Below are 20,519 nucleotides of genomic sequence, written 5' to 3' on the forward strand. Positions count from 1 at the left end.
CCATCTTGCATCAATGACATTGTTAAAAACAAGACTTTGAAGCTTGATCTTATTTGTGAACATAAAGTGTAAGCCACAAAAATCCAGATTGAACACAACTGTACCACCTCAGGTCTCTGGACTGAAACCCAACAGCTTTAACCACTTCTCTAATTTTTACATATTTAATTCATAGGTATAGATCATTACAACATCTGGAATGCAGTTTAGCCAGCCTGCATCAGAGAATGCTTACACGTGGGAGAACTCGTCTCACTCCTAAGAGACTGGAAAGCTGGTTTTAAAGATCTGTATTGCCCCTACCCATTGGCATATTTTTTTATGCATGACAAAATTTCTAAAGTGCAGTAGAATTCAGAAAGCCTATCGGAGATTCCCAAAAACGTAACAGCAGCAATGGCACCTATGACTAACCTTTGTAGGTGCCATGATATTAGAATTGTTTTTGAAAGAAAATGATTTTGCATTGCAAGGCTTTCATACTGTTCAGTTATAGTACTGATGTAGTGTAAAGGATTTTTTTTTTCCAAGCATCTTGTTCTCAAGCATTAAATGGATTAAGATACAAAAGGTCTTCAGAAACTGTTTAATTTGAAAATAAAGTTAGCAAATTTTTGTAGAGCATTTCGTTCAAAGATGCTGAGAATGTGCATGCACAAATACCAACAGCTAACATCGTACATACACCTTTTAAATGATTCTCTCATTAACTCATTCCAGTTAAGAAATAGTGGGAGATCAAAAGAGAAGGTAAGTTTCATATAAATTTTTGTTATAAAAATGTATTTGGGGATGATTTAGCCAGCAAACCAATAAACCCCTTCCCCCCCACCCTCAAATTTTAAAAACTATCTTGTTATTTTATGAAAAACTTAGTCAAACTTCCCTTCCCTCTTATTACCCCTCCTTTTTCTATGTGTACTATATTAATTTTCATCTCATAGGCTCTGACCGTTTCTCACAAAAATAAATATTTTTGTTCAAATGTAGCAGAAGCAGAATACCTCAGCAAGTTTCCTTAATATCAACCTCTTTGTCCAGTGCATTAGGACTATACAGTTACATGGAACCAGCCATAAAACTTCACTGATGCACAAGTCCCTGTTACTGGCAAAGGTACAGTACCAAAACTTTTTTTTTTTTTGAATACACCAACTAATTTTTTTTTTTCCAAAATAGAAGATGTATATATTTTTCTGTCTTTTTATCTTGCAAGCTATACTTTTATAAATTTATTATCCTGGAAATTCCTTAGGGGATGTGTTGGTCTTAATTGAACATATTCTATAGCATTATTAATTTAAAATCCTTCACAGGTATTTCATTACGATATCAAGCCTCTAGCATAACTCGTCCTAAAAACTTAAGATCTGCTAATTTCAGTCAGTACAATTGAAATATTTTTAAACTGAGCACTGTACCTTTAACCAAATTCACTTACAAGATGTACACAGGTTGTGGTACACTCAAATTTAAAAAAGAGAAATTAAGAACTACAATACTGCATCCCCTTCACTGCCAAATACGTCAGAAATTGCTACATATAAGAAAGCACCCCATCCCATACATTCTTTCAGACTGCTCAGATATAGAACTTATACAGGATTGGAGTGTAGGTGTTTAGGCAAGAAGCATGCACAGCGGAAGGTAGCATTAAAGGCATAGGTCAGAGATAGATGCTAACCAGTAAAATCCATTTTCAATTAGTGAACTGTTTCTCTAGTTTGAGAGTTTAGAAAAAGGTCATCCAAAATGTTCCAAAACAACTGTTCACACAATAATACACATACAAAAAGAGGGAACTTACACAGGGAGAAAAGGCAAACATGGCCTGAAATAGCCACTTACACTACACTACTCATTTGTGAGGTTTCAGAGTTCAGTGATATTCTCAGGGCCACTCTAGCCAAGCTCTTCCTTTACTTTGCGTTAGTCTTTGTAAAGCATGTTCCACAGAGTATTGTCCAAACAGAAGGAAAAAGGTTATGATTCACTCCCAGCCATTGTCTTTTATCATGTGGGCAAGTTCAATGATAAATTTTCCTTCTTTGTATTTCTGACTGCTCTCGAAAGCATGTTCCTGGAAGAGAAAAATCAAGAAATACGTTGGGGAAGTAAAGTATTTTAAACATCAACCTTACACTGAAATGACAAATTAGAGACATTAACATTTTTTGTTTGTTTGTTTGTTTGTTTGTTTGGTTTTTTTTAAGTTGTTCGTGTTCTGTGTGTATTCTCTCTTTCCTGAGTGAGCTACAAGTTTTCTAATGGATGACAATTTTGGTCTCTGAATTGCCTATATGTAGTCCACAATATGAAACAAAATCATAAATGCATTAAATATAGGATTCACTTAAATATTTTTTGTAACTATCCCAGACAGTCTTTAGAGTGCCTAACAACATACATGTATAGCGTTTAAAGAAAGAGCCACGTTGTGGTTTTTTTTGAAAACCAGCATTAAAATTGATACACTCCTGATTCAAGGTCTAATATCAGATTTTTTTTTTTTTTTATGTACTACAATGCAGTTGCTGGGGCCAAACCACTAAAGAAATTCTGATCTCAGTTTTATTTCTTGCTCTTCTTTTGTATTTATTTCTAGACATAACTGTATGTCTTAAAGTCACAATGTGAGGCTAATAGCACACCAGAAAATATACCGAATCAACAAAAATCCTACATACACCACTGAGAATATAAATGTCAATAACACAGCACAGTTGCAAGCATTACACACAACCATGCAAGTGCACAGACTACTTTTCAAACATCAGAATCTACTTCACAGTAGTAGTAAGCAGTGAAAACATGCTCAGTACCATTCATCATGGTTTTTTTGCTATATGAAACAACTTCTGAAACCAAGAAAATTAAGACCCATTTTGTGAATTCCTTACATCTCGTTTAGTGTACGTGGCTGGTAATGTCAGAAAGAGATACTACAAAAGTATTAGCTATAATAGCATCCATGCCTCGTGCTAACTTTGCTGTCTTCATAATAAAGTTATTAACTGCTACAATGCTCCAGCAGATACAAGAAAGCAAAACGACATTACTGCCTGATGTATGCAAAAGCACTAGAGCTAACATCAACTAAACCATCACTACCACTGGACCTACTCAAATAGCCATACTTCAGCATATAAGCAAACACTTATCAAAAATGTAAGTATATTGCTTACATATTTCCATCCAAGAGTGGTTTTACAGTTTTCACAATAGATATCTGCCACAGCATGTAAACCTGTCAGAAGAACTCTCTCCTCTGCTGGACCACAGCCCACATTTACCCTGGGGGATGAGAAAGAGAGAGAGAAATGACTCAACAATTAACTGCATGAGACTGCTTTCTTTCTTACCTGCCACCGACCTTTACTCCAGAACACAAAAAAATAATAATTTAAAAAATCAAATATAGGTGCCGAACTTATGCACTGCAGTAAAAGTAACTTATTTAGTTACACTTAGCTGAAGGATGAAAGAAAAAAGGGGGGATTATTTTTGTTTTTCAAGTTATTAAGACTACACATCACACTGTTGGTTATGCCCACTGGCTCCCACCAAAGACACACTAAGTAGTTAAATTTTCAGAGAACAGAACACTAAGCAGTAACTGGAAGCCTCTTCAGTTTGGAGCTTTTCTTCAAAAAAGAATTTGTGACCTCTACATGTCCGTACCAGTACATCAGCACCAACAGCTGAATTTAGATCCAACTCCAAAATAGCAATAGGGAAAAAGCCTCATAAACATTTCTTTGCTACAGAGCAGACTAAGCCATGATGAACAAACAGCAAGATAAAAACAAATTATCCCATGAAGTACTGCATCAAAATATTTTCTTCATGAATAAAAATCTATGCAGAAAAGATCGGGCAAGGTTAAACAATGTTTTTGATGGTGTTACAGAAGAACAAAATGTTGCCATTTTTGCTCTTTTATTACCAGTTTCTTAGTACTGCAATTACACTGGAAATCCCAAGTCTTCATTGGACAACTACATATAAAATGAATCTCAAGGATCTGCAATCAAATCCTTTGCAGTTATAGTTCCCTTATCCTGGTCTAAAATAGACCAAGACACTTAACTTCATTTCTTTTTCCAAAAATGCTGCAACACAATCAACTGCTGTAAAAATAAAGACAAAAATTCAATCTTGTGTATAAGCTTCAAATACATCCATTAGCAAATTCAAAGAATGAGCCTTATGTTATGGCAAGGGCATGCCTAAAATTGCAAAATTGCAAAAGAATCTTTTGCATCTAGCAGGATTGCAATATTCAAGGTCACTTAAGATATTCTGAGGATACTGGTACACTACCATGTAAATTTATCTAACTATCACATGGAAAAATTCTCTTTTAGACTACAGCATTGTTGTCTAAAGCAAACTTACAGTCGTGAAATGCTTTGACTTCTGTAATATCTCGGAGTGGTAACTTTTGCTCAAGATAGTTAGCATTACATACAGAAGAGGAATTTTTCATTAACACCCTCCCCTAAACTTTCAGCTATTAGCAGAATTATTTGAAGTATAGTAAACTAATATCTGTGTGTAGGTACTTAAAAAAAAAAAATCATCTCAGTGGCTCTTTAACAACTATTGCTGGTGAGTAAAAACACTGCTAAAAGAAGAGGTTAAAGTGCCTTACATAGATTTCTACTGAATTCTGCTTACAGAGCATACCAAAAAATTACACTCTTAGGTAGTGTGCAAAACTGTAGTAAGATACTTACACAGAATTAAAGAGGTAGGCTCGTCCCTGGCTTCCCTGGAAGGACTGCATTTCAAAAAAAAAAAATAAAAATATTGCATTTATTAAAAAAAACAGTTAAATAATGGTGCATCGACAAGTATATAAACTTAATACAATAAATTATTTAGAACAAGTTACAATAAGTCAAACATTTATATAAATTCTTTCTTTATTGTAAAGCCTCTTCTGCACCCAAATTTTCACCTCCTTCAGATTTTAGCAACTGTCTTATGTATTGTTCAAAATGAGGCCCATAATGCAAACAAAGCATGCTCATAACTTGTCTCTGTCCAACATACCAATTCTCATGTTCCTAGATATCCTTTATACTAAGTAAAATAGTCTGCTCTTAACTCAAAAGGTATTATTTCCAACTCCTTTCTTCTCTCCTGCTACACCCAAAAGACGATTTATTTCATTTTGTCATTCGATGTAGACCAACACAATTCTGGATCACGCATAAAACCTGAACTCTCTATTCAGGAAACACATGAAAAATGTATAAGCTTTGCTTTATATTAATAAACTGTTAATCACCAACTGTTATCACCATGTACTTGTATTTCTCTCACATTCCTGATAGATTGTGGACAAAAGATGACTGAAAACATTCTTGCCTGGGTCTAAGTTGATGTGTTACTTCAGAGCAGTAGCACATTTTGAAGTAAAATCCCTAATTAACCACACTTACCAAGGGTTGGGTTGGTTTGCAGAGCTGTTTCAGTGCATGTGAACTACATCTTTGTTCCTCTGCACCAAACTAAACCAGCAGCTCTTCTACTGTGCACTCTGCAAATGCTAATAATAAAGATACAGAGGCTGGCACCCATTACCAGATAGCCTTGAGCTACAAGCATGCCTGCAGAACTTGCAAGCAGACTAGACGCAAGCATAGGTAAAACATTCAAATCTTACATAACACATCACTGTTTTATCTGTTGATTTGTTCCTTCTGTATTAAATTACTTGATAATTTAGACATAGCAATAATTTCCCAAAGAATATCACACTAGAGATTTTCTTTCTTTCTGCAGTACTGAGCTCCATTGAAAAGATCTCTAAACCTTCTTCCTTATTTTTTCTCCCACAATTTTCCTTACCTAACCTACTTTCAGTGAAACTTAGTCATTTTTTGCACATTTGTTCTCAAATATCTTAAGAATCCTTTAAGTTCTAGTACTGAAGATCAAAGACCAACTTTTCTGAAAGCTGCATTAGATCAACATGGAAGATTTTTGCAAAGAAAATCTCAGCTTGAATATGTTTGAATGCTTTCTTTGGAATGGTTTTACTAACATTAGGCATGAAAACAGGCCGAAGGCTCTTGCTGCAATGGATGCTTCTTCTGACATGTATTTATAGTTATATAATTAGAAGTCACTTGATGCCAAAACAGATATTGTGCCAGTCTAATGATTAGCAATGGAACATCAATACCAGTAATACAGAATCACAGAATCATTAAAGTTGGAAAAGACCTTCAAGATATTTGGTCCAACCATCACCCTACTACCAATGTCAACCATGTCCCTAAGCACCACATCCAACCTTTCCTTGAACACCCCCAGGGACGGTGACTCCACCACTTCCCCGGGCAACCCGTCCCAGTGCCTGACTGCTCTTTCTGAAAAGAAACATCTCCTAATTTCCAACATGGACCTCCCCTGGCACAACTTGAGGCCATTCCCTCTGGTCCTATCACTAGTTACCTGTGAGAAGAGGCCAACCCCCAGCTCCCCACAGCTTTCTTTCGGGTAGTTGTAGAGGGCAATGAGGTCTGCCCTGAGCCTCCTCTTTCCAGAGGAAACACCCCCAATGCCCTCAGCTGCACCTCATGGGCCTTGTATTCCAGACCTAATATATTAACTACTTAGAACAGTTTGCAAAAAGCGTAAAATGAAAACATGTATGTAAATGAACACTTTTCAATCAGCAATAACCAGATTATATATAGCACCAAAGAATTTTGAAAGAAATCCACAACTCCAGACTTCTGTGCACAGCACTAGTGGCAGTGTAGTTGTATACAGTGCTTAGCTACTCATAAAATCTCACCTTAATATGAGAAGTTCTACTGGGCAGCCTATAGAGTTAACATTTACGTTTTATTTTAGTACCATTTAAATAATCAATAAATGGGGATTTTAAGTTGGAAAAATGGAATTGTTTTATTTTATCTATGACAAAAGAAGTACACTCTCCATTTCCCAGAACTGCAAGTCTTATTTTTAACAAAGTGAGGAAAAAAGAAGGTTATGTAGTAGTGAAAGCTAAAACTTCAAATACTAATGACACTGAGAGGAGAGACTCAGTTCAGTACAATCTGAACAGCTCTGAGAGAAAGCAATCCTTGCACCTCCCCTAAAAAAAATAAAATAAAATAAACAAACAAGCACCACTAGTTCATTTCTCCTGAGAAACTTCAGACTAACTTCTGTTAGCAGTGGTTGATTCATTCGATACAATCTTTCTCACCTGCAAACATGTTTAGAGGCTAAATTCAGTATTTACATGTCATAGAATGAGTGCTTTGTTGCCCAGCTGGGAAGGGTGAGCTCCTCCACATTTACACCACTCACAGATAACTTGAGAGCAACCTGTGACAACTTGTACTGCTGTGCTCTGCAATACAGAATTTGCATCTTGTCATTTCAGTGACGTTTTCCCTTAAAATCAGTGTCAGACCACATCAACGTGTCACTGTGCAGTCAAGTCTGCAATACATCCATGCACAACTTTTATATGCAGGACTGAAGTAAAAGCACTGCAAGGATATCAATCCTTAAAAATTCCTGGGCTTTTGACTTGTCTAATGAACTTCTTAACTTGTCAGAGCTTGGCTGCCACACTTCCTTGCTTACATGAATAGATAAAGAGTTTGTTTTTCCAAAAAAACTGTACTCAAAACCCACAACAAGGTATACATCTGTCACATACCCATTGTCTTGACCCGGGAGTGTTGATTAGGGCACCCATCTACTAACAGGTATAAAAAGGTTTATTATCAGAGTTGTACTTCCTGATGCATCCTATTAGCGGGACTAAAGGGAGAACAAGTCACTGTGGCACTTGAACTGCTTGCTACTCTGTATATAGCCAAGTTACAAGCGTATTTTGCATAACCAGACAAAAATTTAATACGGAACAAACATTTGGTTGTACCTGCACTGAGTTTCTCACACCCTGCACTGCATGATTCAGTTATATTGATATGAATTTTAAGAGACTGACAGGTTAAACGCCTTGTGCGTCAACTCTTCCACGGAAACGAAAAGAGCAGAGCATGTTAAATGGCAGGGACTAACAGGCATAACTGTTCAAACCAGTCTCCAGACAAACTGCTCCTCTGCAGAATAAACATCACCTATGCAAATGCAAACCTTTGCTTCATAAGATTTGTTCATCACTTCCCAGACTGCTAGCACTACACAGAAATCATAACTAAACCAGAATATTCTATTACAACCATCTGAGTCTGAAATGTGTCTTATCCACTAGAGGAATTAGAAGATAGTGACCAAGCATTAGCAAGTGTGACCAAGTGTCATCAGTAATGACTCAGAGCAAATGGAATTTTTAATTAGGAGCTGAGCAATTTACCAGTTCAACCGAAATTCTGTTAAAACAAACTTGCTTTAAGTCTGCTTTCTGATGGTCCTCAATTAATAACCTTGTATTGATTTATGAGTTAACTTCTTCCCTAGAAAATTGACATCTCTGACTGACTGCCTAGTTCTACAGGCAGCAGATCTGTAAGACCCATAACTATTTCTCAGTCCAGCTCAGCTGGAATCATCTAGAATATCTGATATCATAACCAAAATTGTTTAAATGTGCCTAGGAACTAAACTAAGGTGAATTATAACAGTAGTTTGGTATTATTATAATTTCAAGTCATCTGACAGAACTCTATTATCAATAAATATTATAGTGAAGAAGCTTTAGAAATGTTTCACTTGCACACTAGCACATACTCACAGAATTAGATATGAACTATGTTTCTAAGTTAAACAGTAATTAGCTCTAATACCAGGATTAGCTGTTTTACCCAGGAGAAAAGGAAGTACCAGTTAAACAGAACACGTATTTACTGCTCTAAGGCATACCTAAGAGCATGGGTGGGGGAAGGGAAGCTACTGAAGGGCTGAACATGTAATTAAATATTCCTCACAGGCAGGATTAATTAGATGCTCCACAGAAAACATCTAGAGAAACTACTAACTTAGCATGTATTAAAGTATGGCAGGCATTAGCACATGCCAATTAGAATGGCATTATCAGTACCTTCCTTAAGGACAACTTACAAGCGACTCCTAACACTGAAAAGGAGTTTTAAAGAACAGCAATGAAAGAAGTCCACAGGGGTCTTGTTTGTTTGTTTCATTTGCTCATTTCCTGTCATCTGGTAGAGTTCTCCTTACAAGGGAAGATGGATCAACCTCAGTATTATGAGCTTACATGCAATTCAGAGAAATATTGCTCAGTAATTAAGAAGACAGTACCTCTTAGAGGTGGGATTCTTAAGGTAAACCAGAAATATGTAAGTGCTCTGATGTCTGAAATTATCATCTCAGCACCATGCACCAGAGACTAATGATCTCTTGCCTCTTCAAAATTTGCAAAATAAATTCAGAAAACAACTCAGCATAAGCTACAGATGAAATTTTTTTTTAGGAAAAAAATTGTTTCATTTGCTATTTCTCTCACATCTAATTCTGTGATACTGCGAACAAGAGACAATGCTGTTCAGCTGCTTACCAGGCAAGTCCTGGATAATGGATTCCATTACAATTCAGTATTAAAAAAAAGTTTTAAAAACACATTTCCATTTAATTGTTTAATGATTTTAATAGAGATATGGAATTCACTATGTAGACAGCAACCTTAAAAAAAATCCACTCCAAAAACTGCATTCCCAAAGATTTGGCGAATGGTAATTTCAGAATTGAAGGCTTTGTCAGGCAAGTTATCCGGAGTTATACAGCATCTTGAATTTATTTCAGAAATAACTATGTCAAAACACCTGTAGAGCAGAACACTTCCCTTGTGCACTCTCCAGCTCTTTTAAGCCCTTAGATCTATTCTCGGACATTTTCCAAAGACTACTTTTCTTCCAAAAAATAGATACTTTTATCAAAAGACAGAATAAAATAAAGAGCTTCTTATAGAAAAAAATATCACCTGAATATTTGAGAAATTAGACCCATTTTGAGACTTTTCAGCAGGGAACAAAAACAGCCTCCAAGCACATGACAGGCCCAACTATCTTTCCAATTACTCCTTACATCATATACAGAGAGATTACCAAATTGAATCAAGCTAAGAGCAGCACATTCACTTAAAGACAATAAACCCTTAAAAAAAATTCTCTTGAACTCATCAATTAAACAACAGCAGAGACAAAAACAGAGATTGCTAAATAAGGCTGAAGTTGTTTTGGTATCTACTTAAGCTGAAGACTTTTCCTTCTTATCAATAACACCACAGCAGACATACCCGATGAATGACTTGGAGAACTGAATTTAATCACTAAGATTGTTGTGTTGTTTTTTTTTTTTTTTTTTTTTTTTTTTTTACCCACGAGGTACAAAGATTCCCCAGTGAAGTCAATGACAGCTACATATATACATATACACCTTTATGCAGAAATTACTCTTGAAAATATTGACCCATGTAGCCTTGTCTTTGACTTCATGTAACTCGTTCCACCTCTGGGCTAGATATGGTTTGCAATGAATGGGATGGAAGAAAGTGACAGTATATATATGGGCATCCATATAAAGTAATGCAGACTTTCTTCCGTTGCCAGCATTAAGACATATAATAAGTCAACAGTCTTTCACGAAGGTCAACTTTGAGTAACAAAGTATTATCCATTGCAATTTATCTATAGGTTCTAAGGTCCCTACTAGGTATTTGTATCTCTTCAAAATTTGTTGGATCCTGTCTGAATTTTGAAATTATTGCAACTTAGAAGATACATGCCCTTCTCAAGTGTTTTAGAGCCTACATTCAAGTAACATGTTGCCTCCTAGAAAGATTAACTACTGCTGCTAGCCACTGTGCATTCTCTACCATTTACAAACAAATCGCAAAAAAAAAAAGACTGAAAAAATACATTTTAGAATTGCTTTAAAAGAAGCATACATTTATCATTTTAGAGGCCACACAAGTAGCAACCTCTCCCAGACTTCAGAGCCTACTAGAAGCTCTCCCTTAAAACTTACGTTTTTGGGTTTGTTTTTATTTTTTTCCTCTTTCTGTGATATTTAAGTATCTCAACTCCAAGAAGTGCCTCTTACAGCATCAATTTTGCCTTCCTCCTTACTGAGGTCTGTGGTTGCTGGCTGATACAGAGGCTACCTCTCCTGTGTTCGGGTGCAGTCGTAACAGGATACAAGTCTAAAAAACATTCATTTACTTCTTTTTTATAAAAGAAAAGCGGTACGTCCTTCCTCGACCTCAGAATCTCCTCCCATGTAGAGATAGAGATTAACATATTCCTTGTAATAACCTAAAGAAAAGCTCAATGTTTACCATTCACTCTAAAGACTTCGCTAAAGAAGCAAAAAAAAAAACCCCGAAACTTAGCATACTTATGTTAAAGATGTAAATAAGCAGTGTCTAATAGGCACTTACATCCACTTATTTGTTCTATTATTACACAATCCTCCAAACCAGCATTTTCCCAGGGTGACAGAGGTTATAAGTTATGACAGCTGCTGCGTGTGCACATGTATTTAGCTGCACAGACTACTGTTTTTCAATACCTCTGCCGGTGACCACTTCCTGGTTTGGGACTCCTGTTTTCAGCCAGCCTTCCCTTTTCCCAAGTTCCCCCCTTAGACACAGAAGGCAGAAGGTTATGGAGTAGAAAATACCTACAAGTGTATGCCCTACTCACTATCTATGTGGCTTCCAACAGATAACCCTTTCATAAAGGCAGAGAAAAATGAAACTACAGATTAATTCACTTATACAGGTACCACGTTTTTATACTGTCTTAGTAGTTTGCCTTCTTACTTCTAAGCTACTGCTAATGCTCTTGGTTGCCATTTTACCATCAGCAAGGGCACAATAAAATAGACCTTCATGATTAACTTTAAGGCAAGAAGAACCTGCTGCTCAGAAGAGAAATCAAATGGAAAAGGTGAATTGTGTATGCTGCCATCCTTGTCAGACATTTGACATCAACAGCTCTCAGAAGGAAGAGAATTGCAAATTTGTACTGAAGTCTGGTATTTTGAAGCAGAGAATCAAAGGGACAATTGACAGAAATACATAGTGCTCTCTGCCTTTCCATGACAGACCAACACCACTCATGCCATAGCACAGCTTGTCTTCTCATCTTGAAGTTGAAAACACTTCAGTATCAGGTATAACAAATGTTTATACTCTAAAGCACATTTGAGATCATGTTGTAGCTGCTTTAATTTAAGCATGAACCATGCATTTTGGCTTTTTTTTCCCCTAGCCATGCAGAAAAAAGAAAGCAGGAAACAAACACAACAGAGTGGTTATAGCTAGATAACAAGTAGTGTTTGCCTGTATTTGCTGCAGAACAGCTGTGACAGTAGGGTTCTGGAGTAAGACTACCTAGTAAGTATTTTGGAAAAACAGCAGGAATCCATAGCTAAAAACTATTTACTGAAAGTTTCCCAGAGGTTCAGCTTTAAGCTAGACTCTTGAAGTGAGGCAGGGAAGAAAGAAAATCAGGTTGAATAGTCCAATTCTCTGCTCCATCAATAAACCCACAACAGCACAGGAACACAGTATAGCAAATAAGCAGAAGATTCGCACCTCCTTCTTCCCCAGACCATTTCAAAATATGATCTAGGGGGCAATAACAGAGTCAATGCTCTTTTAAATCCAAAGGAGCAAAACACTGGAGAAGTGTTCTAGGGTTTTCAGTATATGACTACTCATTAGCATAAGCATAAATCAGGTTTAAGAACTCAAAAGCACAATTTTCATTTAATTTTAGATTGTGTACAATTAATGTGTTATACTTTAGGCTGCTTTAAGTGTTTTTGCTGCAGCTGGGTAGTCAATATGGTAAACAGTACTCCATAGATGGTAGTATAAATTGCTACCTTAATCATACCATGTATCAGTAAGAACACTTCATGGAATACACAGTTTAGGATCTGTTAGTCTTCTTACTGTTCCAAGAGGAATTTCTATGCGTTCTCTAGCATAATTCTTACACTTATTTTCCAGGTTAACCTGTGTTTTCTTTTAAAATAAATCTATTTTTGTGTCTTCCCCACCTCCTCCTTGTATATCACTAGTTAATTTTATTATTCAACTTTCTTTACTACTTTACATTTGTTTCTATCAGAAGAACTTATTGAAAGTAGGAAAGGATGCAAATTAACTTCACAGGAAGGTGTTGTTTTTTTTTCCAAACCTATTTTCCAAATAAAAGTACAATAGATCAGAATAGCTTTTATTTTACAAACATACAAAATAGATACCTGACATTTAATGTATTTCTCAGTCTCACAAACAGAGGAAATATGGACAAGAAATCTTAAATCCACAGAATGTAGGCCAGCTGTCAAATAAGCATATTATCACATACAAATACAGAAATTTGTAAGCCCTCACTGAAAGTTACAATTAAGATAGGATTAAGTTAAAATCCATATCTAAAACCCCTTCCAACCTAATTAGAAGCAAATTACAATATTTGCATTTACTAGATTTCTATAAAAACAATTTCAAACATTTGAGTATAATATGAGCATGTGATTTACTTCAATATTACTTTCAACATTCTTCTGAGCAAAACTCCCAAGATGTCAGAGAAGAGCAGCCTTACAATTGCCACAGTGCTAACTGTGGCACTTTTGTCAGCATACAAAAAGAAATTTAAGTCCACTGAAAGAACAGCTTCCTTTAGGTATGTGTGCTTAGGTTGCATTTCCTCAATGAATTTCTCTCTCAAGAGATACAGCTAGTGGAGTTCATTCTTTCTGTATACACCTACAACCTGAAGTTCAAGAAATATGTAATCCCTTCCTACTGGTTTTTAGCCCAGGACACATGGTAAATGAAGCTGTGTAGACTGCTTGTAGTTCACAATCAAATGATGCCAATATGATCCCTTTTATTCAAACTCTAAGTCAAGATGGAAACAATTCAAATTCATACTACTATCTGCATGTTCCTCTTGCTTTTTGTTGACCTTAAAAAGAAACAAGTACATGTACAATCACTATGGAGAAGACAAGGAACTTTCTTCCATTTATTACAAGTAAAAACAAGTCTTCCCTCATATCATTTTAGATATGCCCCAAACATGCACTAAGTTGAGGGAAACAGTTGCTTAGGGGAATAAAGCAAAGGCAGAAGAATAAGCAAGCAATACAGAATAGCCAAAAAACAATCATCAATTTTACTGAGTCAAAAATGTTTCTTGGTATCTAGATAAAGATTTAAATGGTTGGAAAAAAAATGTATTGAGAAAGCACAGTATTTTCTCATAGCCCTTTAAAGGATAAGTGAGCAAGCATACTTCCCCTCCACTCAAAGAAAACCTCAGTTAAGTGGCAGCTTTCTCACCCTCATCTCTTCAGCACTCAAGAGCACCTTAGTGCTGTTGCTGAAAGCACAAGCAGACAGTAACAGAAAAACCGCTAAAGGCACTAAAAACTTTTATTCAGCAGAACAGCTAATATATAAGGAACTTTGTATTAAAGAGGTTTGAGAAGCAGCTGTTCTCCACCACCACACCATTAAGAGCAAATTCCTCAGGAACTTATTCTGAAGCAAAGAATTAACCCGTTTGCTAAGTATTTACCCCAAACTTCAAGTTTTCCCATGCATTTCACACACCACAAATCTGTTTCTTTCAGCAACAGGTAAGGATAGGCCTAGCCTGTTTCAGTGATCCACACATCCTCTACATTTAGACAGAACCATTTTGAACATCTCAGATGTATCACATTCTTTAGGGACTGGTACACAGGAAAGGAAAGTGCATTTACAGATTCTGTAACATCAGTGAAAAACTCTGGAAACAACCAGTTTTGTGACTTTCAATCAAGTAGTCAAAAATAACCTTTACATGGAATAACCATAACTAGAGTAATTCCCACCCTCCAAGATGTTTTCTTTCTCCTTAGCAGACTTTGAGATATGGAATCTCACAAATAATACCTACCAGACAATAGATGGAGGTTGCAAACATGGGAACTATTAGATCGGTCTTTATGCCACACTTAATAGTTTTCAGAATGTATCTAGTCCTAATTATGCAATGCCTATGACCCAAGAACGAACCCAGGAAAGACGCTTTGAAGTATGCATTGGATTTGCATCCCTTATCTACTGGGAGCAGTGATGCAATAAAAACCATTTTGGTTGAGAAATAATTCATGAGGTCTCTAAACAAACCACTTGCCTTGGAGATCAATTCATCATGATTGGCTAGATGGGCTCTGCAGTGGATACAGCTGTAGGTTCGGTGACAGTTCGGCAGGTAAGCCTGGAACGTTTTTGATTTTGTCATTTTTACCATCTCTGCTGGTGGCTCCTCACTCAGCTCAGGGCTGGCACTTGAAGAATTACAACTTTGCTGAACTCGCTGACAAAAGAAACACTGGAATATGCAAGCAAAAGCCGTTGTTGTTCTGGAGTGTGTGTGGCACTTTCCACACAAATGACAGAAGAGAAACAGTCACAACCTGTAGGTGAAAAGAACAGAAAAATTAACAGCTTTACAAGGCCACAATAAACTTGTTATTCAACCTTAAACACAAAATGAGGTGTTATATAGAGCAAGTGTCTGGCTGTACTATGGTACACTTGTTTCCGTAAAGCCCCTCAAGTTCCACGTGACATAGCAACAAGCAGTTTGTTCTACTAGTGGCTTCTACTTGATCACGTTTCTAATGAAGGCAAAGATTCAAATGTTTCTCCTTGAAAATCACTGTCAACAGTGTATCAGGTGTACTCTATGAAATGCATGCAGAAGTTACAGCAGAAAGGCAGGGGACTAGAGAATTATTTCCTTGACATTCCAGTGGTCAGGTCCAATACAATACACAACGAGGCATCTTAGAAGATATTTGCTATGACCAACAATAAACATACAGCAGGTATTTACACTGCAGCTTTCAGCTATATCGTATCTGGCTTTGAGTCAAATACCAAGTAAGATGCTGCCACCTTTGCTAGAGAGGCTGTGTATCCTCCTCTTTCCAGCTCAGAGGAATTATGCCTTTAGGCAAAAACCTTTTGACTACTGTCCTGATCAAAGCTAATTAGATACTTCCTTACTCTACCAAAATAATTTTAATGTATGCTGCTGAAATCAGTCAGATAGCAAATGCTAAGTTCTACACAGGGAATACACAACTGCTTTAATCCCCAGGCTGCCTTTAAGAAACCCTACTTGCGTAAACAGAAGGCCAGACCTTCCTGCTATGCTGGAAAGCAAGCTTTTCTTTCCCTAAAAATTGCAGACTAAATATTCAGAGCGACATTTATTGATCTGCCAAAGGCCATCAGCTACCACACTGCGTGTCAGGCTAATGAGCAATCCAAACACGAACACTGCACAGCCACTTATGTCATCAGCCATCAGGTGACAGACGGAGTAGGTCAATAGCACAAGCACAGAAATGAGAGCCAATAGAAAGAATTTACACTATCTTGATCCAGCTATTCAAACAAGCATGCAAAATACTTATCACAGTTGTAAACTGTGTGCAGTGCAGCAGTTAACCACTACTCTAGCAGTAGGACACTAGTAACACAAAGAAAGATAATGAAAGCCACATAAATTAAGAGTTGTTTATAGGAAGTAGTCATTGTGCTTCTAACGAAGTCTAGAGAAAGTGATCTGTACAGCAAGCTGCACAGAAGAGGACCATAGCAAGATCTGATGGGTTTATTGTTTGAATCTCTAGCTTGTCACAGTAGAAGTGGAAGGAACTCGAAAACTGAAGGACTTGCCACAAAAGAATTGTTACTAATCTTACAATCAGTCTGACTGTACAGACAGAGGTAAGCCACATAGACGTGACATGGAGCAGAGCATATGCAGCCCTAAAAGTAAAGCAGCAACAGGAACTAGCTACCGAGCAAAGCATGTATCTACAAGCCCGAAAGGCTTTTCCAAGTCACTGGAAAGAAAAATATAGATTTTACATCGTATGTTTGAAATATTAACCATATCAGCATGAAGAGCCAAACTTACTTCTTTAAATGACTGCATTAATAATTATTGCATTATCTTGGGAAGACGGATGTATAATTAGGGTTGTAAGGGAAGAACAAATACAGAAAACAGCTTGCTTTTGTAGAACACCTCGCTATTAAGCTGCATTTATTACGGGGAATAAATAAATGTGGGAGAAGGAGAAGAGGTGCAGAAATGCAACCCTGGAAGCCACGCACAGAGAGCTCCCCCCCTTAAGCCCCCTGCCCGAACTCCCGGCTGCAGGAAGCGGCGCAGTCGGGGCCGGGACCCGCGCCCGCCGCCCGGGAGGGGGGGGCGCGCTGTGACGTCAAGCGGGGGGCGTGGCCGGCGGTGACAGGGGGCGGGGCAGCCCGGCGGGGGGCGTGCCCGGCCCCGCCCCGCGCGGCTCCCGGATGTGTAAACAAACACCGAGCGTGCCGGGGGGGCGGCGCGGGGCAGGCCGCGGGCAGCCGGGCTCCCCCCCCGCGGGGCGGCACCGCGCCGCCTGCAGGAGCCCCCGGAGCCCTTCGCGGCGCCGCTCGCTGCCCCCGGACGGAGCCGGGCTGCCCGGAGCCCCCGGGGAAAGGCAGCGGCAGGGCCAGACGCCGCTGTTCGCAGCCGGGGGGGGGGGGGGCTGGGAGCTCTCCCTCCCCTCCGTGCCCGGCAGGGAGCTGCCCGCGGGCACCCCCGGCCCCGCCGCGCCCCCCCCCCCCCCGTTATGTAAGGGGCCGCCCCCCGCCTCGCACCGGGCGGGCTGCAGGCAGGCAGCGCTGCCGTCACTTCCAGGCGCTATAAATAGCGGCCGAGCCCTCCTCCTCCTCCAGAGGACTTGCCCCGGCGGCCCCCCCTCCCCTCCCCTCGCCTCGCCTCCCCTCCGGCCCCACGCATACACAGGAAACCGCGGCCCCCAGGGCCGGGGGCGCCGCGCGGGGCCGTTAAAAATAAATAAATTAATTAAATAATCTAAAAAAAAAAGAGGGAGAGGGGCCGGCTGCCCGCCCGCCCGCCCGCTCCGGGTACTCACCGCTGCGCCCTGCCGGCTCCGCTCCCCAGCCGGGACCGCGAGCAGCAGCCCCGGGCCCCTTCCCTCAGGCGGGGTGGCGGTGCAGCCGGTGAGGGGGGGGGTCAGCACCGTCCAGCGGGCACCGAACGGGCACCGACCGACAAAGCGGGGCGGCTGCGTGCGCGCCGGGGGAACCGGGGGGGCATCAGCGGGGCCGGGAGCCGGGCGCGGGTCTCCTCGCCTGAGGGCCGAGGCCCGGCCGAGGCATGGTGCCGGGGGCCCCGCCGCGCTGCGCGCCCGCCGCCGCCTTTGTTGTGTTTCCCCGGGCCCGGGGGCGCAGCGGCCGTTAAACGCGCTCCCACCGCCGCCGCCAGCCAATCACCGCGCGCGCGCGCCCGCCCTCGCGCCCGCCCCGCCCCCTGAGTGGTGGGGAGGGGAACGCGGAGCTCCGCCCCCCCGGCTTTGGTGGGGGAGGGAGGGGCGGGGCCAACGCGGAGGGCGGGCCCCGTGGCTCCGCCCACCCGCCGGGCCGTTGGGCGCGTGCGGCGAGCGCCCCCACACACACACACCCCCCTCCTCGTGCCTCACCCCCCTCAGGCGGGAAGCGCGCGGGGGGCGGGCGGCGGCGCTGAGGGGGCCGTGAGGGGAGCGCCGCTGGGGCAGCCCCGAGCGCCCTCCGGGGGCTTTGCGGGGTCCCAAACGGAGGTGGTCTGCCTGTCAGGCGGCTGCTGGACAAGGTAAAAGGCGAGGAGGTGGCATCGGTCTGGAAAAGTTTGGTGCTGCGGGGAAAAAGCGTCAGGAAAAGCACCTTGCTGGAGCCTGGGTGCGAGCTGAAGGGGCTGCAGCGCTTGTGGCTGGAAAAGGAGTTTGGGGAAGGGCTCAGCGCTTACCTATAAACAGTGCACAGGTTTTGAGGCATAAAAAAACATTTGAACACTGAAGGGCGATTCACAAACAAGTCGTTTTTGAAGCATCCAGGTCTGTTAGCACTGCTCTCACTTTCCTTTTAAAAAAATAAAAAATAAAAGGTAAATAAAAGCTAGCCCCTAGTTTATTTTGGCTGGACTCTTCTATGTACTCAGGCTCAGCCTGCAGAGACACAAACTGACGAAGTCCATGACGAAGCTGTCATTTACACTTTGTACCTTGAGGCAGGGCTCGTCTGTCGTGCTACATAAATACAGCATCAATGAAAGTAACTTCACCTCTTTCTCTTCTTGTCAGTACTGACATCTTTCTTCTTTAAATCTTTTATTTTTATTTTTTATTTATTTTGACCTGAGGGGCTTTGGTACTTTGCAGAATATTAGAGAAATAGGAGCTGTTACAATTCCATTACTGGCTACGATCATTAAACTGTGCACTAGTTGATTTTATTCTGCAAATCCTTGAAGACCGGTACCAAAAAGTCATGCTTGCACAATAAAAATGAAATCTGTATTGGTGAAACAGCAGGAAACAAACATCTGCAGAAATGTTGCCAGTAGGGCTTTAACTGCAATTTCCCTGTCATCTCACCAGCTCCAGTGCTGGTAGCTGTAGTCTTGTACAAGGGGGAAAGGTGGTAATCCATCTGATTTAGCTGCACTTCAGGGAGCACCAGTTCAGGCTTCCTAATCCAGTTGCCACAGATGGGTTAGATGAGGCGTATGATAAAGGCATACAACAAGGTAATAACTGGAATGGAGAAAGAGGCATGGATGTAGCGTAACCAAGCAGAGAAATTACGTTAGATATGATATAGTGTGGGGACTACATAAATCTTCTTGATAAATAGTGTCAGACAGTAAAAAGTTAAAAATATCCCATAACCAAAGTTTACAAATTTTTCACAAGCTATTTCTTATACTTCATTTTGAGGGGCCTGTTACTACTCTCCTGTAAGAGAGCTTTTAGTCCATTCCTCCTTAGTCAGATGGACAGCTGTTTTGACCTGGTACAGCTGATTCTATACCCTACACACTCAGCCTGCTCCCATACCATTGTCTAAAAAATACTTCTGTATGCATATTTTAGAAGTTATGCTTCAGCTTTTTAATATCAATTAATATTTATATTGTGTTTTACAGTACCATACCACAATATGTTTACCATAGTTTCTACTTTTATCTTCTTTTTTTTGGTTAGGAATGAGTACTATTAAGCAACAAGTAGAAGGTCACAATAAAAAAAAAAAAATTGATTTCTGCAGGTAGTGCTCCCCATCCCACATCTGTGTCAGTCCACATAAGCTGTGACTGGTACGTCACTGGTTCGCTGAACTGGTGGCAAAGCTCCCGTCGCAGTACCCAGCCCCCAAACCCAAAAGGCCCTGATACCAGATGCGCACAGACCCCATCAGTGACTGTTGGCTGCTCAGCGTCCTGATTCTGAGATGTGACAGATGCTGCAGTACCTTTCCCTCTCCGGGGTCTTGCTGGTCAGGTGCTCTGCTCTGGTTCAGTACTGACTCAAAGGAGTGCAGACCTGGGACCACCTGTGCTGCCGTACATGTTTCTCTGCAGAGTGGATGCAGATACCTGGTGTCTCTTCTGTTTACCTCGAGAGATGCGCTGTGATCTTGGCTT

At 40.4% G+C, this 20,519-nt stretch overlaps 1 protein-coding gene across 1 annotated transcript; it reads right to left on the minus strand.

The window, feature by feature from the left end:
• Positions 1-1,102: 1,102 nt before the first annotated feature.
• On the minus strand, positions 1,103-18,275 carry YPEL1 (yippee like 1). The gene is made up of 5 exons (XM_084538741.1): positions 17,974-18,275; positions 15,168-15,450; positions 4,740-4,783; positions 3,186-3,294; positions 1,103-2,080 (listed from the first exon to the last, which is right to left on the minus strand). Exons 2-5 carry the CDS (start codon positions 15,282-15,284, stop codon positions 1,991-1,993), a joined length of 360 nt encoding a protein of 119 aa, XP_084394867.1. The 5' UTR covers positions 15,285-15,450; positions 17,974-18,275; the 3' UTR covers positions 1,103-1,990.
• Positions 18,276-20,519: the final 2,244 nt, after the last annotated feature.

Source organism: Aythya ferina (genome assembly GCF_964211825.1).
Source record: "Aythya ferina genome assembly, chromosome: 17".
NCBI lineage: Eukaryota > Metazoa > Chordata > Aves > Anseriformes > Anatidae > Aythya > Aythya ferina.